Here is a 19,529-nt window from a genome sequence, read left to right as displayed (position 1 = left end):
GCAAGGTAAGTCCCATCCCGGGGGGGGGGGGGCAGGGGGCCGGCGGAGAATTTCCCAACCAACTTCGGGGGGGCCGAATGCGTTGGCATTCGGCCTCCCGGAGATTCGTTGAGAGATTCTCCGCCAACCCTAGAGATTCGTGACGAAATTCTCTGACATCCCTAAGTTCTTCTGCTCCTAACTGTCACCCTTTTCCAAGTAGTAACCTCTACTTCATTTTACCTCACCTCAGCATTTTCCTCTTCTGCCTCAGCTTGCTGTTGTTCTTCTAGCTTCTGTTCTTCACTTTGCTGCTGTAGTTCCACCATTCTGTTGGGGCCTCCTTTTTGACCTCCCCTGCTGAACTCCCCTGGCCAACTAAGGATGGACGAAAGTCCCTTACCTGGTCCTGCAGCTTGCTTTGCGGTGGGGGTAGGGTTGGCGGAGAATTTCTCCCTGAAACTTCGGGGGGCCGAGCGCCAACGTGTTCGGCCCCCCGAACAAGTTTCGGGGAGAAATCCTCCGCACCCCCCTGCACCCCGCAAACCCCCCGGGACGGGACTTACCTTCGCCGAATGTCCCTCCGGGCGGCGGGTCCGGCCGGCGGTTCGGCGGGTGTTCGAGCGGGGCGGGAGCGGCAGCCGGTCTTTTGACCACCGCCATTGCAATGAAAGAAAAAAAAACGCCCCCTGATAGGCTACGTGACGATTCACGTAGCCTATCACGGCTAGATTTGCAAAGTCAGCCGTGATAGGCTACGTAAATCGTCACGTAGCCTATCACGTGTGACTTAAAACAAAAAACAAAAAACTGTGTACGGATAATGGCGGCCCCCATAGGGAGCCGCCATTCGCGTTCCTTATTTGGTCGCTGTAGTCTATGTAAAGATTTACGTAGACTACGGCGAAAATAAGGGCAACGCTATTTGCGTTGCCCTTATTTTTGCTGTAGTCTACGTAAACATTTACGTAGACTACAGCGACTAAATAAGGAACGCAAATGGCGGCTCCCTATGGGGGCCGCCATTAGCGTACGCGCTTTTTTTTTTTTTTAAAGTCACCCGTGATAGGCTTCGTGACGATTGACGTAGCCTATCACGGCTGACTTTGCAGATCTAGCTGTGATAGGCTACGTGAATCGTCACGTAGACTATCAAGGGGCGTTTTTTTTGTTTTTTTTAAACTTTCGCGTTCGCGGCCGGGCGAGGCGGGAAGCCTCCTCCCCGGCCTGAGTTTCGGCCGGGCCGAGGCGGGAAGCCTCCCCCTTCACCGGGGGGGACCAGCGAAGCGCCTCCCCCCCACCGCGAACGTCCTTCGAGGACAGGTAGGTGACTTTCATCCACCCCTAGGTGAGGGGGAGGTGCTTCGGTTCTTCCCCCAAAATTCTTGGCGGGGGGAAGGCGCCCTGACCCTCCCAGCCGAAATTCAGGCCAGGGGGGAGGCACCCCATCCCTCGCCGCCGAAATTCTGGCCGGGTGGGAGCGCCCCGTCTCCCCGGCCGCGAAATAAAAAAGTAATGGGGAAAAAAACACGGGATAGGCTACGTAACGATTTACGTAGCCTATCACGGCTAGATTTTCAAAGTCAGCCGTGATAGGCTATGTAAATCGTTACGTAGCCTATCACGGGTGACTTTGAGGGGAAAAAAAGCGCGTACGCAAATGGCAGCACCCGTGGGCGCCGCCATTTGCATTCCTTATTTAGGCACGGATAGTCTACATAAAGCTTTACGTAGACTACCGTGAAAATAAGGGCCGTGCCCAAATAAGGAACACAAATGGTGGTGCCCATGGGCGCCGCCATTTGTGTACGTGCTTTTTTTTTTTTCAAAGTCACCCGTGATAGGCTACGTAACGATTTATGTAACGACTTTGAAAATCTAGCCGTGATAGGCTATGTGAATCGTTACGTAGCCTATCACGTGTTTTTTAAAAAAAACTTTACGAGGAAATGGCAGCTCCTGCTGAAACGCCGCCGAAACGCTGCCGGGACCCGCCGCCGAGAGGGACATTCCACAGAGGTAAGTCCCATTCCCGGGGGGTGGCGGGGGGGTGGCGGAGAATTTCTCCACCAATTTCGGGGGGCCAAATGCATTGGCATTCGGCCTCCCGGAGATTCGTGGAGAAATTCTCCGCCATCCCTATGGCCAACTTCTGTTTGCTCTCCCTGTTCACTCACTCTGATCGCTCTCTGGGAGCTTGCTTGCTTGTATAGCCCCTAGACCAGCTGGAGCAGCTTCTTCTGCTGTGCTCAGCCAGGAGATAGGAAACAGATCAGAAAAACACCACTGGACAAAAGTCATTAAGAGAATGATCTTATGTCCCCCAAACAGCATCTGGGGCACCATGGGATAGTTTGGATTCCTGGATCCAAGGAGGGAGACAGCGCTCCAACTAGGATCCAGGAGTCAGCACTGCCTCCCCCTCCCTCCCAGCACAGAGAGAACTGTGCCAGCTGCGTCTTTGAAGTTGCAGAAATGACCTCAGAGGGAAGGTAAAAGGGGTGGTCTCCTGTGGGCATGGAGAGGAGGAGACCAAGAAAGCAAGGATACGAGCCTCCCCCAGCCTCCTACCCTCCCCCTTCCAGATGCCTCAGCTAGATGGGCCAAGATGCAGAGTGGGAGGTCAGAGGCTTATGGCCATCCCCACAGCATTGCCCCTGACCAAGATAAATGAATTCCTAAATATTTCAAACAAATGGAGGAGTTGCTGTGGGGAGTGGGGGGAATTGGAATCATAATCTAATAATGAATAAAGTGATGGTACAGATTGAGGGTACACAGGTCCTCCTTTGGAAGACGCTGGGTTGCCATCACCTGAGGATCAGGCTAGGGGTGAGTGCTTTCCCACTGACCGCGGTCGGAGAAGATAATGGGACTGCAAATGGAGAGGCAGCTAAATTATCCTCCAGCACCTGCCCCATGCACTGGGGTCAGCAGGTTCCAGCTGGTGTGTGTATGTTTGTATATGTGTGTGTGTGTGTGTGTGTGTGTGTTTGTGTATGTATGCGCGTGTTAGGGATGTCAGAGAATTTCGCCACGAATTTCGGGGAAATCGAAACCGAAATTGGTGGCGAAACGGTCTGCCCCCCCGCCCCCCCCCGGGACGGGACTTACCTTTGGCGAATCTCCCTGGCGGCGGCGGCGGCGGCGGCGGCTGAGGTGGCTGTGGCGGCTGGTCTTCCAACCGGCTGCGACTGCCGCCATTTCCAGTAAAAAAACAAAAAAAAAAAAACGTGATAGGCTACATAAAGATTTACGTAGCCTATCATGGCTAGATTTTCAAAAAATACCGTGATAGGCTACGTAAATGTTTACGTAGCCTATCACGGCTGAGTTAAAAAAAACAAAACAAAACCGCACGTATGCAAATGGCGGCACCCATGGGCGCCGCCATTTGCATTCCTTATTTTGGCATGTCTAGTCTACATAAACATTTACATAGACTACGGCGAAAATAAGGGGAACGCAAATAGCGTATACGCTACGCTATTTGCTTTCCCCTTATTTTCGCCGTAGTCTACGTAAATGTTTACTTAGACTAGACGTGCCAAAATAAGGAACGCAAATGGCGGCGCCCATGGGCACCGCCATTTGCGTACGTGCGTTTTTTTTTTTTAACTCAGCTGTGATAGGCTATGTAAACATTTACGTAGCCCATCATGGCTGACTGTAGGGACGCAAACGGCGGCGGCTACGGCCGCCGCCATTTGCGTTCCCAGCTGGCCAGGATTCGCGGTGGGAGGGACAGGGCGCCTCCCCCCTGGCCAGAATTTCGGGGGGAGGGACGGAGCGCCTCCCCCCCACCGCAAATCCAAGTTCCTCAAAGGTAAGTGACTTTCGTACATCCCGTGTGTGTGTGTGTGTGTGTATGTATGTGTGTGTGTGTGTGTGTATGTGTATATATATATATATATATATATATATATAAATTTATATCCTTCGTCTCCTCCAAGGAGCTCAAGGCAGTGTTCATACTCCTCCCCAGATTTTATCCTCACAACAACCCTGTGAGGTAGGTTAAGCTGAGAGTCAGTGACTGGCCCAAAGTCATCCAGAGAGCTTCATGGCCAGGTGGGGATTCAAACCTGGGTCTCCCCAGTCTTAGTACAACACTCACTACACCATGCTGGCTCTCACAGGTAATTCTCATTCATTGATCAGGAGGCCTTCCATTTTACATGCCATTAACTAGGGATGGGGGAGAATTTCTCCCCGAAACTTTGGGGGGCCGAGTGCCAACGTATTCGGCCCCCCGAAGTAGTTTCGGGGAGAAATTCTCCGCCCCTCCCCCGGGACGGGACTTACCTTTCCCGAATGTCCCTCCCGGCGGCGGGTCCCGGTGGCGGTTCGGCAGGTATTCGTCAGGGGCGGGGGCGGCAGCCAGTCTTTCGACCGGCTGCAGCCACCGCCATTCCAAGAAAAGTAAAAAAAAAAAAACGCCCCCGTGATAGGCTACATGACGATTAACGTAGCCTATCATGGCTAGATTTGCAAAGTCAGCCGTGATAGTCTACGTAAATCGTCACGTAGCCTATCACGGGTGACTTAAAAAAAAAAAAAGCGTGTACGGCTAATGGCGGCCCCCATAGGGAGCCGCCATTCACGTTCCTTATTTGGTTGCTGTAGTCTACGTAAAGATTGTGTACACGCTTTTTTTTTTTTAAGTCACCCATGATAGGCTACGTGACGATTAACGTAGCCTATCACGGCTGACTTTGCAGATCTAGCCGTGATAGGCTGCGTAAATCGTCACGTAGCCTATCACGGGGTCGTTTTTTGTTTTTTGTTTTAACTTTTTATTTCACGGCCGGGCGAGGTGAGGCGCCTTCTCCCTGGCCTGAATTTCGGCCGGGCGAGGTGGGAAGCCTCCCGCCCGGCCTGAATTTCGGCCGGGCGAGGAGGGAAGCCTCCCCCCCCCGGCCTGAACTTCGGGGGGAGCAGCGAAGCACCTCCCCCCCACCGCGAAGCAAGCTGCGAGACCAGCTAAGTGACTTTCGTGCACCCCTACCATTAACTTAAATGTTTGTGCTAACATAATCAGAGAAGCTATTTAGGAAAAGTTTCTTTCTTGTTTCCTTCTCAGACAAGGTTAATAGTCCTATTTATTTAGCAAGTGGCCTTCATGTGCCCTGTGGTGTGTCCTGTTTTTACAGGCTAGGCCTGGGGAAGTGAGAGCTAGTGACCCAGTTCACATGTAATGACCAGCCATGGGTCAATTCACTACCCCATGGTGAGCCGGGGCTGTGCTGGAGGGAGCAAGCGTCTTGCCATCTGCCCGCTCCCCACATCCACTCTGCCTCGGGTGTAGAAAACAACCCATTCCTGCGTTTTTCAGAATAACGTGTGAACCGAGAACTCTGGGTTATTGAGGGGGAAACAACGCAGACTTTTAAGCCAGCAAACCCAGCTGAGGTCCACCACTCCACCAGTGACAGCCATCCACCTTTGGGTAGAGATGTATGAGAACTTTTAGTTCGCAGATCACGTGAAATTGCTGCATTCGAACCGCAACTATGAACATGAACAGGAGCACACGTTCTCTGAAAATGTTCACAGATCCCTGAACTTGCATTTGCGTTTGCAAAATGTGCACTTTTAAATTGCGCACTTCAAAGAACGCACAATTTTTAAAAATGTGCGTTTTAAAATTCACACGGTCATGCTTTGGTCAATGCGGGGGAAGTGCACGCATCAAGAAATGCACACCTTTTAAAATGCACACTTTTAAAAAATGCACATTTTCACACTTCAGTCAATGAGGAACAATGCTCACTTTTGAAAAATGCACATTTTTCTTGTCTAAAATGCACACTTTTCCAGTGCAAACAAACAGAAATGAGAATGGGAGCAAGCCGACCCAAGCTTTGAAGTGAAATTCGGATCCAGGATAGTGGTGAAGCTGGAACTAACCACAGCATAGCATACTGTATGCATTTTGTAGGGCTGTGCAGAGACACCCACACACCCCGCCTGCTACAGAGGCCAATTCGGAGCTTCTGAATTGGTCCTGACCCCGCTTGGCCCAATCCGGAGCTAGGCCGACCTGCTTCCACCTCCGGACCCAAGCAAGATCCAGACAGCCAAAGTGCCCCCACTGCACAGGCCTTCTGCTCCTCCGTACCTGGACCCATGGGGAGTGCCCGCAGCCGTCACTGTCTTGGAGGGCATCACCATTTTCTTTTAAAATGTGACTCTTCTTCTGGTAATTAAATGTTGCATAGATTGCAGCTGTAAAGGGGCCATCTACGCAACATTACAGGAGTAAATGGGGCATTTATGCCTGTAAGGTTGTGTAGGTGGCCCCTTTACAACCGCAATCTACTTTAAAAAGAAAATGGCAACTCGCTCCAAGACAGTGATGGGTGTGGGCACTTCCCACAGGGTCCAGGAAAGGAACAGGGAGCTTGCACAGCTGGGTAGGCAGCTAACCAGATCGGGCTGGAGTGGCCCAGGGCACTTTGGATTGATCCCAACTCATTTGGGCCGGTTCAGCCTGATCCCAACGTGCTCTGGAACTGGACCGATTTCGTCCAAATCACCCCAATCTGCTTTGGGATTCAGGATTCAGACCAAAGTGGTGCACAGCCCTAGCATTATGCCTAAATAACGTGTCTGTAAGAATGTGGTCCTTAACAGCTACATTTTCCCAGCATTTTGGAGATTGAGTAAACTTGGAAAGCCCTTAACTTGTTAAACCAAAAGGTGTATTGTCAATGGAATAAACTTTCAACTGCTTTGGCTTTTCATCAGACTGCTGTGATGTAACTCAGCTATAGTTTTTGTTAAGCAAAAGGGATTTCTCAATGGCATTACAATAGCACAACCATGAAAAAATCACCTGTTCCCAGAAAGGACTACTTTTATTTCCACTGTAATGGGGTTACCAATTGAAGCCCCTATATTTCCTTCTATGCATGTCAGTCAGCAGCATCGTTCAGTTCTATGGTAGACAGAAAATGCAACCAGTTATATGGCCTATCCATTTGCTATTATACAATAAAACAAATTACTCTTGCTGGAGATATAAACAAACAGGAGAGGATTCTTCACATATTGGTTGGAATGATGAGAAACTGGAAATCCTTCCTGGACCAATAACTGTGTGTACAATTAAATTTACTGTGAGATACAGAATACCTGTGAAATGATAGGCAGATTTGCAGAACAGATGATCAAATATATCCCTAAACATTTCTGCTAAAGAACTTCCCAAGCCCCCTACATTTCACATTTTCCAGAAGGTTTTTGCCAACATCACACTTTCATCCACAGTTACCACAGAAAGAAAACAATTTACAGTCCTCTTCAATAGGCTTCTTACTCAGCTGATTACTTATTTAGAAAGATGTACCTTGGCGAAAGTATCTTCATAAAGCCTGATCCAAGTCCGCCACATGCTTCCAATGAGGGGAAATGGAAGAGGCCCGGGAGGAAAGTGTCTGCATGACCAGCACTGCTTCAAGAACTGAAGAATCAGAAGACCCACCAGCAGAACAAATGACTGTTCCCACATCCCCATCATTCTCCTGCCTTTTCTTTCTCTGTCTTTGTATATTTCTAGGTCGTCCGAATGGCTTATATCATTTCTCCACTGGGTTTTTGCCTTCCTCAGAGACACAGCAACTCACCTCTATTTGTTCTCTAGCTGCCTTTTATATGCTCCATACTCAAGATGAAGAAACAAGATTTCTTGCACCACATTCAAATAGGAACATGCCATGTCTCGTTAAATAGTTTCATCGGATATGTGTCAGTTAAACAGCTGAAGTGAAGAGAACTAGGCCAAGCAATTCTACATAGAAATTACTTGCGGGGAGGAGAGGAAGCAACAACCGCCAAATTTTAAACTCACCCGGCACAGAACAGCAGGGGGAAATTATTAATTGAAATTAATTCCCAAAGCACACAAGAATGCGCAAACAACAGCCAGGCCCCTTCGCCTCCCTGACAACACTGCCAGCGCCTGGCTACCAAGGGGCGTTGTGGTGGCGATGCTGGCATGCCGCTCAGAGCCAAGGGAGCTAATGCAGCGACCCCAGTGGGGACACCTCCCCAGGAACAGTTCCCCTCCCACCACACAGTGACGCCACAGAGCCGGACCACTCCATGAGCTCCCATAGTATAGGCAGCAATGACCCAGGTGCTCTAGGTTCCCAGGCGCTGCTGCAGCTAGGGGATTTTAATAAACTCAGAGCAATGAGGAGGAAGAGGGATCCATAAGTAGGATTCCATGGCAAGAAAACGTAACAAGAAGAGGAGTTCAAGAGGGATAGGAGTTCCTAAAAAGATGCTCATCGGTCTTGACGCTGAAAGCACCGCAGAGAGCAGCTCCCTCTGTCATAGCAGCATACAGGGAACACAGATAACATGGGGCATTTGCCTTCCCCAGCCATCAGCTTGAGGATCCAGTTACACACTCCAGTACTCCAGGCAGTATCACATGAGTTGCAGGAGGAGCCTGGTGATTAAATTTGAGAGCAAGTGAGAGAATGCTAGGGCCTAGGACGGAGCCTTGTGCCACTCCACTTGAGACCTTCCTCCAGGTTGACTCAGAACCAACACACCAAGACCTTAGGGGCATGTTCGGGGTCCGAGAGGGCATCGAATATGGTGAAGGTCTGCTACTTCCCAGTGCCACCCATGCAGCACCCATCTCTGCCCCATTTTGCCCACTGTACTGTCAGAGGTCTGCAGGCGGAATGGATGCACGAACATAGTGTTCCATTGGTGTGTCCAAACAGTAGTGCTGTCGTATCTTTTAGGGAGGCAGTGTATCTCATGTTCTGCATGCATAGCAGGGCTTCTACCATATCTTATAGCCTTCATTCAGTGTGTCATAACTGTCTGTAATTTGTCCAGGGAGCATTGGTTATTGGGCAGATTAAAAATATAATTAATAAAGAAATAAATATCTTGAGCGTAGGCTTGCTCCCTAAATATCAATGGCCAGTGTAACCCATCTGTGAGCTAACAAAGGACTGATTTTGTAGCACAAATATCAATCTAAGCCTGTTCTCTTTACTTCCATGGAGTTTTCTGCTTTGTTCCCCAACACTGACAGATGTCCAAGGAATGTCTGTGGAAAGAATCAGGATATTTTCACTTTTCCAAACTACTTCTGTGCATGCAAGACGTTTGTGTGTGTTTTTCCTGTGAGGGAGTACTTCTGCAATCTTCCAGATGTATAATTATTTGCTGCTTCTAGTTGTTGTTTTCAGAGTATAGTTTTTAGAGAGACTGAATCACAAAGAATGACAGTGATGGTGAAGTGGGGCGGGGCGAGGCAGGGCGGGGTGGGGTTGCCCCAACTCGCTGCAGTGTAGGCAGGGACACTTGGTAGACTGCCACCACCTCAGCCTGAGGCAGGGGATTCTCATTTCTTTCAGGACACACTTAAAGTGCAGAAATAAGGGTCCAAGCTGGCACCCTCTATTTCAAGCCCCCCACCTTGAAACTTTACACAGTAGCAATTAGCCAAGCAGAAGACTCTTGAGTTTAGTACTGAGGTTTACCTGGAAGAAAGCACAACAGCTCTAGAGGAAGGGATGAAGTTTATTTAAGTGGGGGAAAGGGAAAAGGATAAAAAGTTGTACAAGAATCAAAGAAATCCTCTGGAACACTGCTCCAGGCAAAAATAACAAAGCAATACCTAACCCTATCCTATACGTTACTGAAGCATGGGTCTCCCAACAGGACAGGGCCGAATCCAGGATTCAAGTGCTCACAAGCCTAAAAGCAAGTTGGCACAGGAAGACGAAGTCCAAGAGGAAGACCAGAATGAAGACCAAAGACCAGCATTAGCCCCTCTAGCTTTATTCCCACAGCCCTTGACAAATGTGGGGTGTGCCTCCTTAGCCAATTCCTATCTGGCTGAATAATTTCTTCAGACTTCCAGGAGGGAAGGGGTGTGTGTCAAATGCCTCACAGCAGCCCAGCTGAAATCATTCAGTCTCATTTGGTGAGAGTCCAGCTCTGACTCTGAAGGCTTTGAGACTAGGACTAGAGATAATGCACGCAGGTGGCTTAATGGGTGTGTGCAGGCCCATCTTCCTGAAATGGAGTTTTACAGGCAGCTGAAACTCAAAAATACAGTGAACTCCTTGGCAGTGATAATTGTACATGGAGCCCAGGACAGGACACTTGTAGTGGTGTTCTGCCCTGGGCAGAACAGAAAGAAATCCATGCTATACTTATTTAGTTCTTTGGTTTCTGATCTCATTCTTAAGAGCAAATTAATTCCTGTATTTTTGTCCCATTTTTCAGACTATTATTGTCTCACAAAGCAGCTCACATCAATAAAAAGAGAGAGACCAGCCCTGCAATCTGGGTTACAAACTAAAATTACAAGACTCACAAGGGAGTGGAGGGAAAAGGAAGAGGACCCAGGTCAGTTTTTCAGGACCAGGACAAGGTAGTAAGCTACATAAGCAGGCATTGAAGTGCAGTTCGGTCCACAGTGATTTTTCCAGGCCGACCTTCTTTCCTGAATAGCCGCTGGTGGTGAAAGGAACCTTTGGCCAATGGATGGGGCCAGAGCACTCTTTCTCCTTCCTTCTGCAGTCCCAGGGCAACAGAGAGTTGGCATAGGGTGTTTTTTGGGAGAGGGAGGAAGAGGGAGCTCCCTGCAGCTTCTCAGTGAACCTAGGCTCCCTGGCTGATGGCAGAAGCCAGAGTGTGGTTCACTTCTACTCTCCAGTCCCAGGGCACAGGGAATGAATCATTTCTCCATGATCAAAGGCACATAATTGTGTGAAGAAGGTTCTGCTACGGAGCGTTCACGGCATCTGCAGGGATGGTTCCACCCTGGGAAGCTAATGAGTCCAATAGACTTGCCCTGGCTGGCACATCTAGCTACCATCCCTTAAGGGTGAGTGTGGATTCTGATGCAACAAAAACAACACCCACTCAAAAGAGGAAGACATCTGCAGGCCAAGGGGAGCCCCAGTGTTTGCAGAAGGACCCAGATATTGTTGCAGAACCCAGAGTCAGAGAGACCACGGAGTGAAGGAAAAAGAGATTCTTTATTTAACGCGCGGGCTTAAGGCTGGAATCATTTCCAAAGAACCAGAAGCCCCGAAATATATTAGCACATTGTTTTTATAGACATTGTGACACATATGAAACGGCTCCTCCTCCCCCTCCCGTGTGGGGTTGCAGTCCTCAACATTTTTTCTCCTAGCACCATTGTTTTAGGGGTGCACGAAAGTCCCTTACCTGTCCTCGAAGCTTTTCGCGGTGGGGGGGAGGCGCTTCGCTGCTCCCCCCGTGAAGTTCAGGCCGGGGGGGGAGGCTTCCCGCCTCGCCCGGCTGAAATTCAGGCCGGGGGGGAGGCTTCCCGCCTCGCCCGGTCGAAATTGAGGCCGGGGAGGAGGCACCTCGCCCGGCCGCGAACTAAAAAGTTAAAAAAAAAAACCACGCCCCCGTGATAGGCTACGTGACGATTAACGTAGCCTATCACGGCTAGATCTGCAAAGTCAGCCATGATAGGCTACGTAAATCGTCACGTAGCCTATCACGGGTGACTTAAAAAAAAAAACCCGTACGCAAATGGCGGCCCCCACAGGGAGCCGCCATTCGCGTTCCTTATTTGGTCGCTGTAGTCTACGTAAATCTTTACGTAGACTACGGCGAAAATAAGGGCAATGCAAATAGCCGTAGTCTATTATTATTTTCGCCATAGTCTACGTAAAGATTTACGTAGACTACAGCAACCAAATAAGGAACGGGAATGGCGGCTCCCTATCGGGGCCGCCATTATCCGTACGCGCTTTTTTTTTTTTTTTTTTTTAAGTCACCCGCGATAGGCTACGTGACGATTTACGTAGCCTATCACGGCTGACTTTGCAAATCTAGCCGTGATAGGCTATGTTAATCGTCACGTAACCTATCACGGGGGCGTTTATTTTTTTTTTCTTTTATTGGAATGGCGGCGGCGGCAGCCGGTCGAAAGACTGGCTGCCGCTCCCGCCCCGGACGAAGACCCGCCGAACCACCGGCCGGACCCGCCACTGGGAGGGACATTCGCCAAAGGTAAGTCCTGTCCCGGGGGGGGGGCAGGGGGCGGGGGGGCAGATAATTTCTCCCCAAAACTTGTTCGGGGGGCCGAACACGTTGGCACTCGGCCCCCCGAAGTTTCGGGGAGAAATTCTCCGCCAACCCTACATTGTTTATAATACAAGAACTGGGTTATAGGGTAGCCATGATAAGGAGAGAACAGAAGAGAACAGCAGAGAACAAGATATACAATTATATGACCTTTGACAAGATAAGGAATTCCTGTGTCTCGTCAGCTTACAACAATATATTCAAGGGAGAAAGAGCTCAGCAAGAACATGAAGCATGAGACTGCATGAGGCTATTTAGTCTGACCCCTGATATGGCTGCTACATTCCCCCCTTAAATGCATAATTTCATTACAATTATAGCATTTCTGATAACCATACAAAGCTTTTTGTGGCATACATATTACTTAGCCTCTTGTTGGGCTATTAGAGCGTAGAGGGCAGCAGTTTTACTAGCTGAGACATAAAACAGATTGGTTAAACAGCGCATAAGACAAGGAACGCAGAGACATAACAGAACGTTTATGAACAACACTGGTAGAATTAGGATGAACAATGCTTCAAGCCAGCTAAGATCTGGAAGCCAAGGGGTTAACTAATTGAGCTAATTGTTTTGTCTTATTGTTTTGTTAGCTACTATATTGTGCAGCTTGTTGATCTGTTCATCTACAGCATTGCCATTATCAGTTAAGTTAAAACAACAGAGCTTTTGGTGTGTCTCACAACTTAAATGATGAAGAAGGAAGAGGTAATCTATACCAGCTCTGTTTTCTAGAACTGCACCTCTTAGATCACGCAACTCTTTATTTAACAATGACAATGCTCGTGAGGTGGCATTTATGCTTTTGGCTAAGCTGCAAGCTAACCGGTTGATCTCCAGACCATCATAGAATCATAGAATCATGCTCCAGAATTTTCCCAGGGATTGATGTCAGACTGACTGGTCTGTAGTTCCCAGGTTCCTCCTTTTTACCCTTTTTGAAGATAGGGACAACGTTAGCCCTCCTCCAGTCATCTGGCACTTCACCCGTCCTCCATGATTTCTCAAAGAGAATAGACAGTGGTTCTGAGAGTTCTTCTGCCAGTTCCTTTATGACTCTAGGATGCAGTTCATCTGGCCCTGGAGATTTGAACTCATTCAAAGTAATGAGGTGTTCCTTGACCATATGCCTGTAGATCTCCAGCTGCAATCCTGCCCCTTCAGCCTGTACTTCGCCTTTGCCAGGGGGGTCATAGACCCTCTTTTGGGAGAAGACTGAGCCAAAGTAGGAATTGAGCACCTCTGCCTTTTCTTTGCCATCTGTTATCGTTTTTCCATCCTTATTTAATAGCTGAACCACCATTTCTTTCCTCTGCCTTTTACTATGCACGTAGCTGAAGAAAGCCTTTTTGTTGTTTTTAACATCCCTCGCTAACCTCAGCTCATTCTCAGCTTTAGCCTTCCTGACGCCATCCCTGCAATTCTGTGCTATCTGCCTGTACTCTTCCTTTGTTACTTGGCCTTCTTTCCACTTCCTATATGTGTCCTTTTTTGTTTTCAGGTCATCCCTAAGCTTTTTGTGAAGCCACATTGGCTTCTTCTGCTGTCTTCCACCTTTTCTTCTTGTTGGAATTGTTTGTGATCGTGCCTTGAGAATTTCCTTTTTTAAAAGCTCCCACCCATCTTGGACTCCTTTTCTCGCTAGCATCGCTTGCCATGGGATCTTACTGATCATTGTTCTGAGTTTATGAAAATCAGCATTCCTAAAATCCAGGGTACGCATTTGACTACACTCGGCTTTTGCTTCCCTTAGAACCAAGAACTCAAGTACAACATGGTCGCTTTCCCCCAGAGTTCCTGTAACTGCTACTTTATCCAGTAAGTCATCTCTGTTGGTTAGGATCAAGTCAAGGATAGCCAAAGTCAAGCCAAGGTTCAGCCAAGGTTCAGCCAAGGCTAAACCTGGAACCCTAACCAGTGACATTGCTAAGGCCATTTTTTTTGAGTCAGAATATAACTGCACATGACTATTACAATTTTTAGTTAGTTGGAGTGCTCGAGACTGCCATTGACGGATTTTCTCGGGCCACAGGGGAAGAATTGGCACCAGTTCAATGGCGGCTGAGGCAACATGGGTGGTTATTAGACAAGTTGGCAGGAATGAATGACCAAGTGCAGGAACTACATGTCTAAAACCATCCATGAGGCAAAAGCATGTGGGCATCATTAAAATATATGTTTTGAATTGTATTACAGTGGAAGGGGGCCAGGGGTAGCTTTATATTTTCTGGAAAAGTTTTGACAATTAAGCATTCGTGCACACGTAGCATTTGTTTCAGCAATGATGGGGGTGCGTAGAGTGAACTCTGTAGGGGGTAGGATCTTTGCAACTACGCCCCAATTAGCATTTTGGGAATAAGTTAAACTTAAACCATAAACTCTTAACATGGTATCTTTTTGAATTTTCCCAGGATGTCTACAGACAGGTACATCTCTTGGCAAACAAAAATGTTTTATTCTCGTGATGTTAGCCAGGTGAAGCCAGTAATTATCAGCAAATCACTGGGACAAACTTCTCCTTCCAGGGGCAGACCCCCCTTTTTGCACCTTATTAAGGAAACACAATGCAACACTACTAACACTACAACACGCATGTTTGATCTTTTGATCTTCTTTGGGATCTGACCGTACGCTGGCCTGGCAAGCTGCAGTAGGGTCTAGTCCCCTTCTTTAATTCTCCAGTTGCAGGTCTGACCGTACGCATCGGGACAGTCTCCCGGTGTGTCCACAGTAAGGTCTAGCCTGAGACTGCTTTTTTAGAATGATTTTTAAAGGATTTTCAGGATTTCTGTTTACAGTCTACTCTCCCCCTCTCGCTCTCTTGACTCGTGTCCAATGTATCCAGGGTTTAACTCCAGCTGCTTTCATAACTGCGGGGGTGGAAAGTATGACAGTTTTCAGTCCTCTCCATCTGGGAGTCAAAGGGTTATTTTTCTCTCTTTAACTCATACTTTAACTCTTGGTTGGAAAGGATGAACTTCTGTGATGGAAATGGCTTATTTTCTAAGACAAAACGACACTGGGCTTGAAGAACTTTGCTCAGTGTTTGGACTTCTTGTTTAAGGCTAAGGTTTGCTTGCTTTTGATGCCGCTCCAGTGTCAATTATGAAGTCAATGTTACGGCCCCTCACAGTCAATGTCACGGCCCCTCTCAAGCTGTCTCCCTTTTCACCCATTCTGGCCCCTTTGGTTTTCTCCTTTGTCTTTGATTTATTTTATTTGGGCATTCATGCCACTAATGTCCATCTTGTCTACACTGGGCACACTGGTTCTTTTTTAAGAATCTTTTGCCTCTGCCGGGTCTTCTTCTTTTCTTCTTTCGTCCACATCTTCTTGGGCCTCTGGGTCGAGGGGGGTGTACTGGCGATAGGCATCTGAAAGACGCTCCAAGTACGCTCTGGGGCCTCGGTGGCACCTTGCAGCACTTTAGACACTTTGGTCATATTAAATGACTTCTTCATACCTGCTTTCATGGCTTCTGATAGCAGGGTTTGATACTGGGTGAGGCGCTCTAGCCCCACTTGTGTTTTGGGATTCCAGCGGGGGGGGGGGTTACTTACAAGGAGACTTTATTGGGTAACTTACAGCACACAGACATACTTAATGGTTGGATCAGACAGCTTCTCTGAACCACGAGCTATTGGGCTAAATGGGTTTTATACCATACATGTTACCCATGAGGCAGCACAACACTAGCAAGCATTTTCAGCATAGGCTAGAAGTGTTTGGTTCTCAGGCACAGCTTCCTGTAAACAACTTCGCTTCCCAAAGTGCTTGATAACACTTTTATTCATTAGTATGGGAAGACAATTTTTTTCTCTTTCTTTTGCTTTCTTTTTCTTTGCTGATCTGCCTGTATTGCAGATCATGTTTCAAACTTTTTACATAAAACCTTCTGCTCCATGCACCAGCCTTGTTTCTTTATTTGTCTTTTTCAAGTTAAACTCACTTACTTAAACCTTTCTGCCTTACACTAGTCCCAATGACACACATTTGGGATAGGCTCTTCTTCTCCTTCTAGTTACATTTTCTTCATCTTAAAGAACTATTACATTATTGTGGCTACTTTACCCCAGGTAATAAGCTCCAGGCAAAATCAGCTGCTTTTAATTTACCCTGGGGGCATCTATGGCCACGCTTTTTTTCTACAAATGTTTTTTTTCTTTGCCTCTTGCCTTTTCTTTTTTCTCCCTTCTCTGTCTTCTATTTTCTCTATTCCTTCTTTTTTACTTGCTTCTGTCTTTCTCTACTTGACTTTGTCTTTTCTCCTTGTCATCCATTGGGAACCACACTTAGTATTATTTGGAGTTGCAACTAACACTAATTTGCAAATATCACATATATTTTATGATATTTAAGAAATCATAAAATATACACAACAAACTTTTTTCTGCAATTTAACACAATGAATGGAAAACACTTTTAGCACGGTGAGGCATGATGGAGCAGATCCAGCAATCATACTGCTCTTCTGGCTGAAAGCTCAGGGCCCATTAAAATCAAGGGACGGGCATACCCACACACGCAAAGAGTTCTAGGTCACTATTTTTGCATCGGCAACTCTATGCTGCATGAGTTCTGACAGAAGGAAATCTAAAAGTCATAGATCAAACTCAGCCTGCTGTACACTGAGCTGACTACAAACACAGACACACGGTCCACAGCGATGAGAGTTCAAGTTTATCAAAAGCTTCACAGCACTGTCCATGGCAAGTCTTTGACAATTTAAAATTTTAGTTCATGTGCAGAGTGTCTCTAAAAAGCCCAGACAATGATGGAGGCAAACAGAGAAGGCTCTGGGCAATGAAGATGAGATGTTTCCAGCAAAGGCTCTCCACTTTTGCATCAGTTTAAAAAGGGGAAAGTGTGGCCCTACACCCCTTCTGACAGACAAGGGCCTTTAACTTTTTAGCAAGGCCTCTGTCTAAACAGAGCGGCACAGCTCAGCTCTCTAGCCGTGACGCTTTAACCTGGGCAACTCCTCTGTAAATTTTATTCTACTTCTGTCAGGTTCTCACAGACATTTTAAAAACTTACTCTTTTTTTCCTTTTAACCTGGTACACGAAAGCAAAGTGTTGAAACTCAGGACGCTGGGGGGTGATGGGCATTGCCTTATACTTGCATTTTTCAGGCAGCCATTAATCTTCTTGGGGAGGCGGTGGGGTGATTTGCAGTACTTCAAAGGCAAGCTTCTCAGTTTGTTTGTATTTGTAAATCTCAAGCTCAAAACAGGACATGATGAGGTACAGGGCAGCTAAATCTTTGCTTTGGCACGGGCAACAAATAACTTGGGTCTGGGGTCTCAAACAGGAAAACAGTCTTAATTTAAAGTTGTAACATCACTGACAGCGTCAGCCAGCCAGCTACACAGATCTCATTGTTTTTAAAGACAGTTGCTCCAATATCTTCTTTTCTTCTCAATCAGGTTGGGTCTCCCAGCTTACACAGTTTATTGCAGCTTCCAGGAGCATGGTAGTAGTGTGATTTTGGCTTGGCCAGGAACATGCTGTCTGGTTTCTCGGTCTCTTCAGCGCACACACTCAGGCAGTGTAACACTGGACACTCGAATCAGTGAGATTTCTTCATTGCAGGGAATCCCACGGCAAAAGCTTAATGGTTACGCTCTTCAGAAATCATATAGCCGATGGTCAGTAGCTACAGGCTCTATGCAATTCTAACACAGTTCAAAGCTAAACACGGCTACCTTGACAGAGATCTTCATCATGGTCTTTCCGCTTCATTCTGCTTTGGGACAGTCTTATGGCACACTTTTCACTCGAAGAGGGGTCTAGCCTGTGCTCTGGGGGCTGATTCTTCACCTTTATTTTCTATTTTGCCTTTATCTTCTGGGTCTTCATTTTCAGTTTCCATTTCTTAGGGATTTCATCTCAATTAGGCAAGGTGATGATGTTGCACAACTCAGAACATTGTGGGCAATTTTTCTGCCCCCCCTCTCTCGGCGCGCTAGGCTAACAGCTACTTCTTCGGCCTTACACTCTCACGCTCCCACGCTTTGTTAAAAGCCAGACTGTCCTGCAACATTTTTCTAATTAACAGCCTCAGATCTTGTTCTTTTTTTTCTCTCAGCTTGACCTTGAGCTTTTTGCTGTTTTCTCTCTCTATTCTGAATCTTTAAAACAAAAACAAAAACCCCTTTTCCTTTTTTGTTTGACATACATCTCAAGGGGGTGCAAGTCTTGAGCAGTAGACAAGCTCGCCTCCCCTTTTTTGTGAGAACACATCTTTTTAAGGGTCACTGCCGATTTTATTAAATCTTCTGCCCGACACTTCAATTCTTCAGTTTCTTTTATTAATGCTGATTGAGGTGTAAGAGGGGAACCTCTCGATCCCGTAGAGATGAAAGTCTCGGTAGACAATATCTGGGAGTTGAGGACCGTAGCTGAAATCGGCAAATTACTGCCGGTGGGGCTTGAAACTGATGGCGACAGTTCTAAGTCAAAGCGAGGGGCAATGCCTCTGTAGGGGGGATGGCAGGGGCCCAGGAGCCACAGGATCTGGATCTCGACGGGGCGGTCTTACAGTAACATGGGCCCGTGGTGGAAGCAGGGCATAAGCAGGTGGAAACGCCGTTAGCTCTGCCAGATCTTTACATGAGGCTTCTAACACTGGTTGTAATTTCTTGGCCAATTTTTCTGTTCTGAGCACCAAAACTTTTGCCTGGGATTCTAGGCATTTCTTTAGCCATGGAGGAGAAGCGCGGACTATGGAATCTCACGAGTTTATGTAGGGAAATTGGTCGGGGTGCCCAGGTTTCCCAACCACAATGGCATATACACGGCTGATTTTGCTGGGCTCTAAAGAGCCTTTAGTCGGCCATCCTACACTAAAAGACGGCCACTCTATTTCACACAAAGTCTGCAACCGTTGAGGATTCATGGGGGGGTCCCCATAATCTCCACTAAAACCTTTCTTAAAATTTGCTAGCATACATCCCAAGGGGGTGCAAGGTTTGCTTCCCCCACCACCCATAGCCTCCCTCCTAAAGTGAAGACAGACACAATTAGGGAATGGGAATTGGTCAGTGAGTAAGGGGTCTCACTGGCCGACACAAGAGGATTTTACACACCACGCACTTTGCTACTGGCCTGGGCACCCGGACGGTCAACGGTATGCGTCAGAAACCGCAGTAGCCACTCACACAATCATCAATCTCTCCACTGCATCCATATGTCCCTGCCACCCACTTTTCCCACTTTTTACCAGAGCGGAAAGCGGCATCCCCAGCTTCCTCAGCTTCCTACTGAGTACTGGCGTGCTGGGTACTGGCGCCCACTCGGGGGTGTGATCAGGCCCCCCTTCTACCCGCAAGGAGTAGGTTCTTTTTGTATACATATACCACCAACACTGACCTTCTTCATAAGGCGGGGCCCTCTTTTTTTCTGCCCAGTGGCCTTTCTCCCTAAAGGCGGGGCCCTCTTTTTCCCAT

General features: G+C 47.6%; 1 protein-coding gene across 1 annotated transcript in view; it reads right to left on the bottom strand.

The window, feature by feature from the left end:
- The window catches only part of LOC146351725 (cytochrome P450 2C8-like), a 30,926-nt gene extending 23,425 nt beyond the window's left edge, over positions 1-7,501 (bottom strand). Inside the window, exon 1 of the mRNA XM_084842099.1 lies at positions 7,331-7,501. Coding sequence (XP_084698225.1) covers positions 7,331-7,501 — 171 coding nt within the window. The remainder of the gene's footprint in view (positions 1-7,330) is intronic.
- Between the last annotated feature and the right edge of the window lie 12,028 nt (positions 7,502-19,529).

This window comes from Heloderma suspectum, chromosome 3 (assembly GCF_057233095.1).
Source record: "Heloderma suspectum isolate Gila_16-S chromosome 3, 16-S_ref, whole genome shotgun sequence".
In the NCBI taxonomy this organism is placed as follows: Eukaryota; Metazoa; Chordata; class Lepidosauria; order Squamata; family Helodermatidae; genus Heloderma; species Heloderma suspectum.
This window is presented reverse-complemented; position numbering and strand designations above follow the sequence as displayed.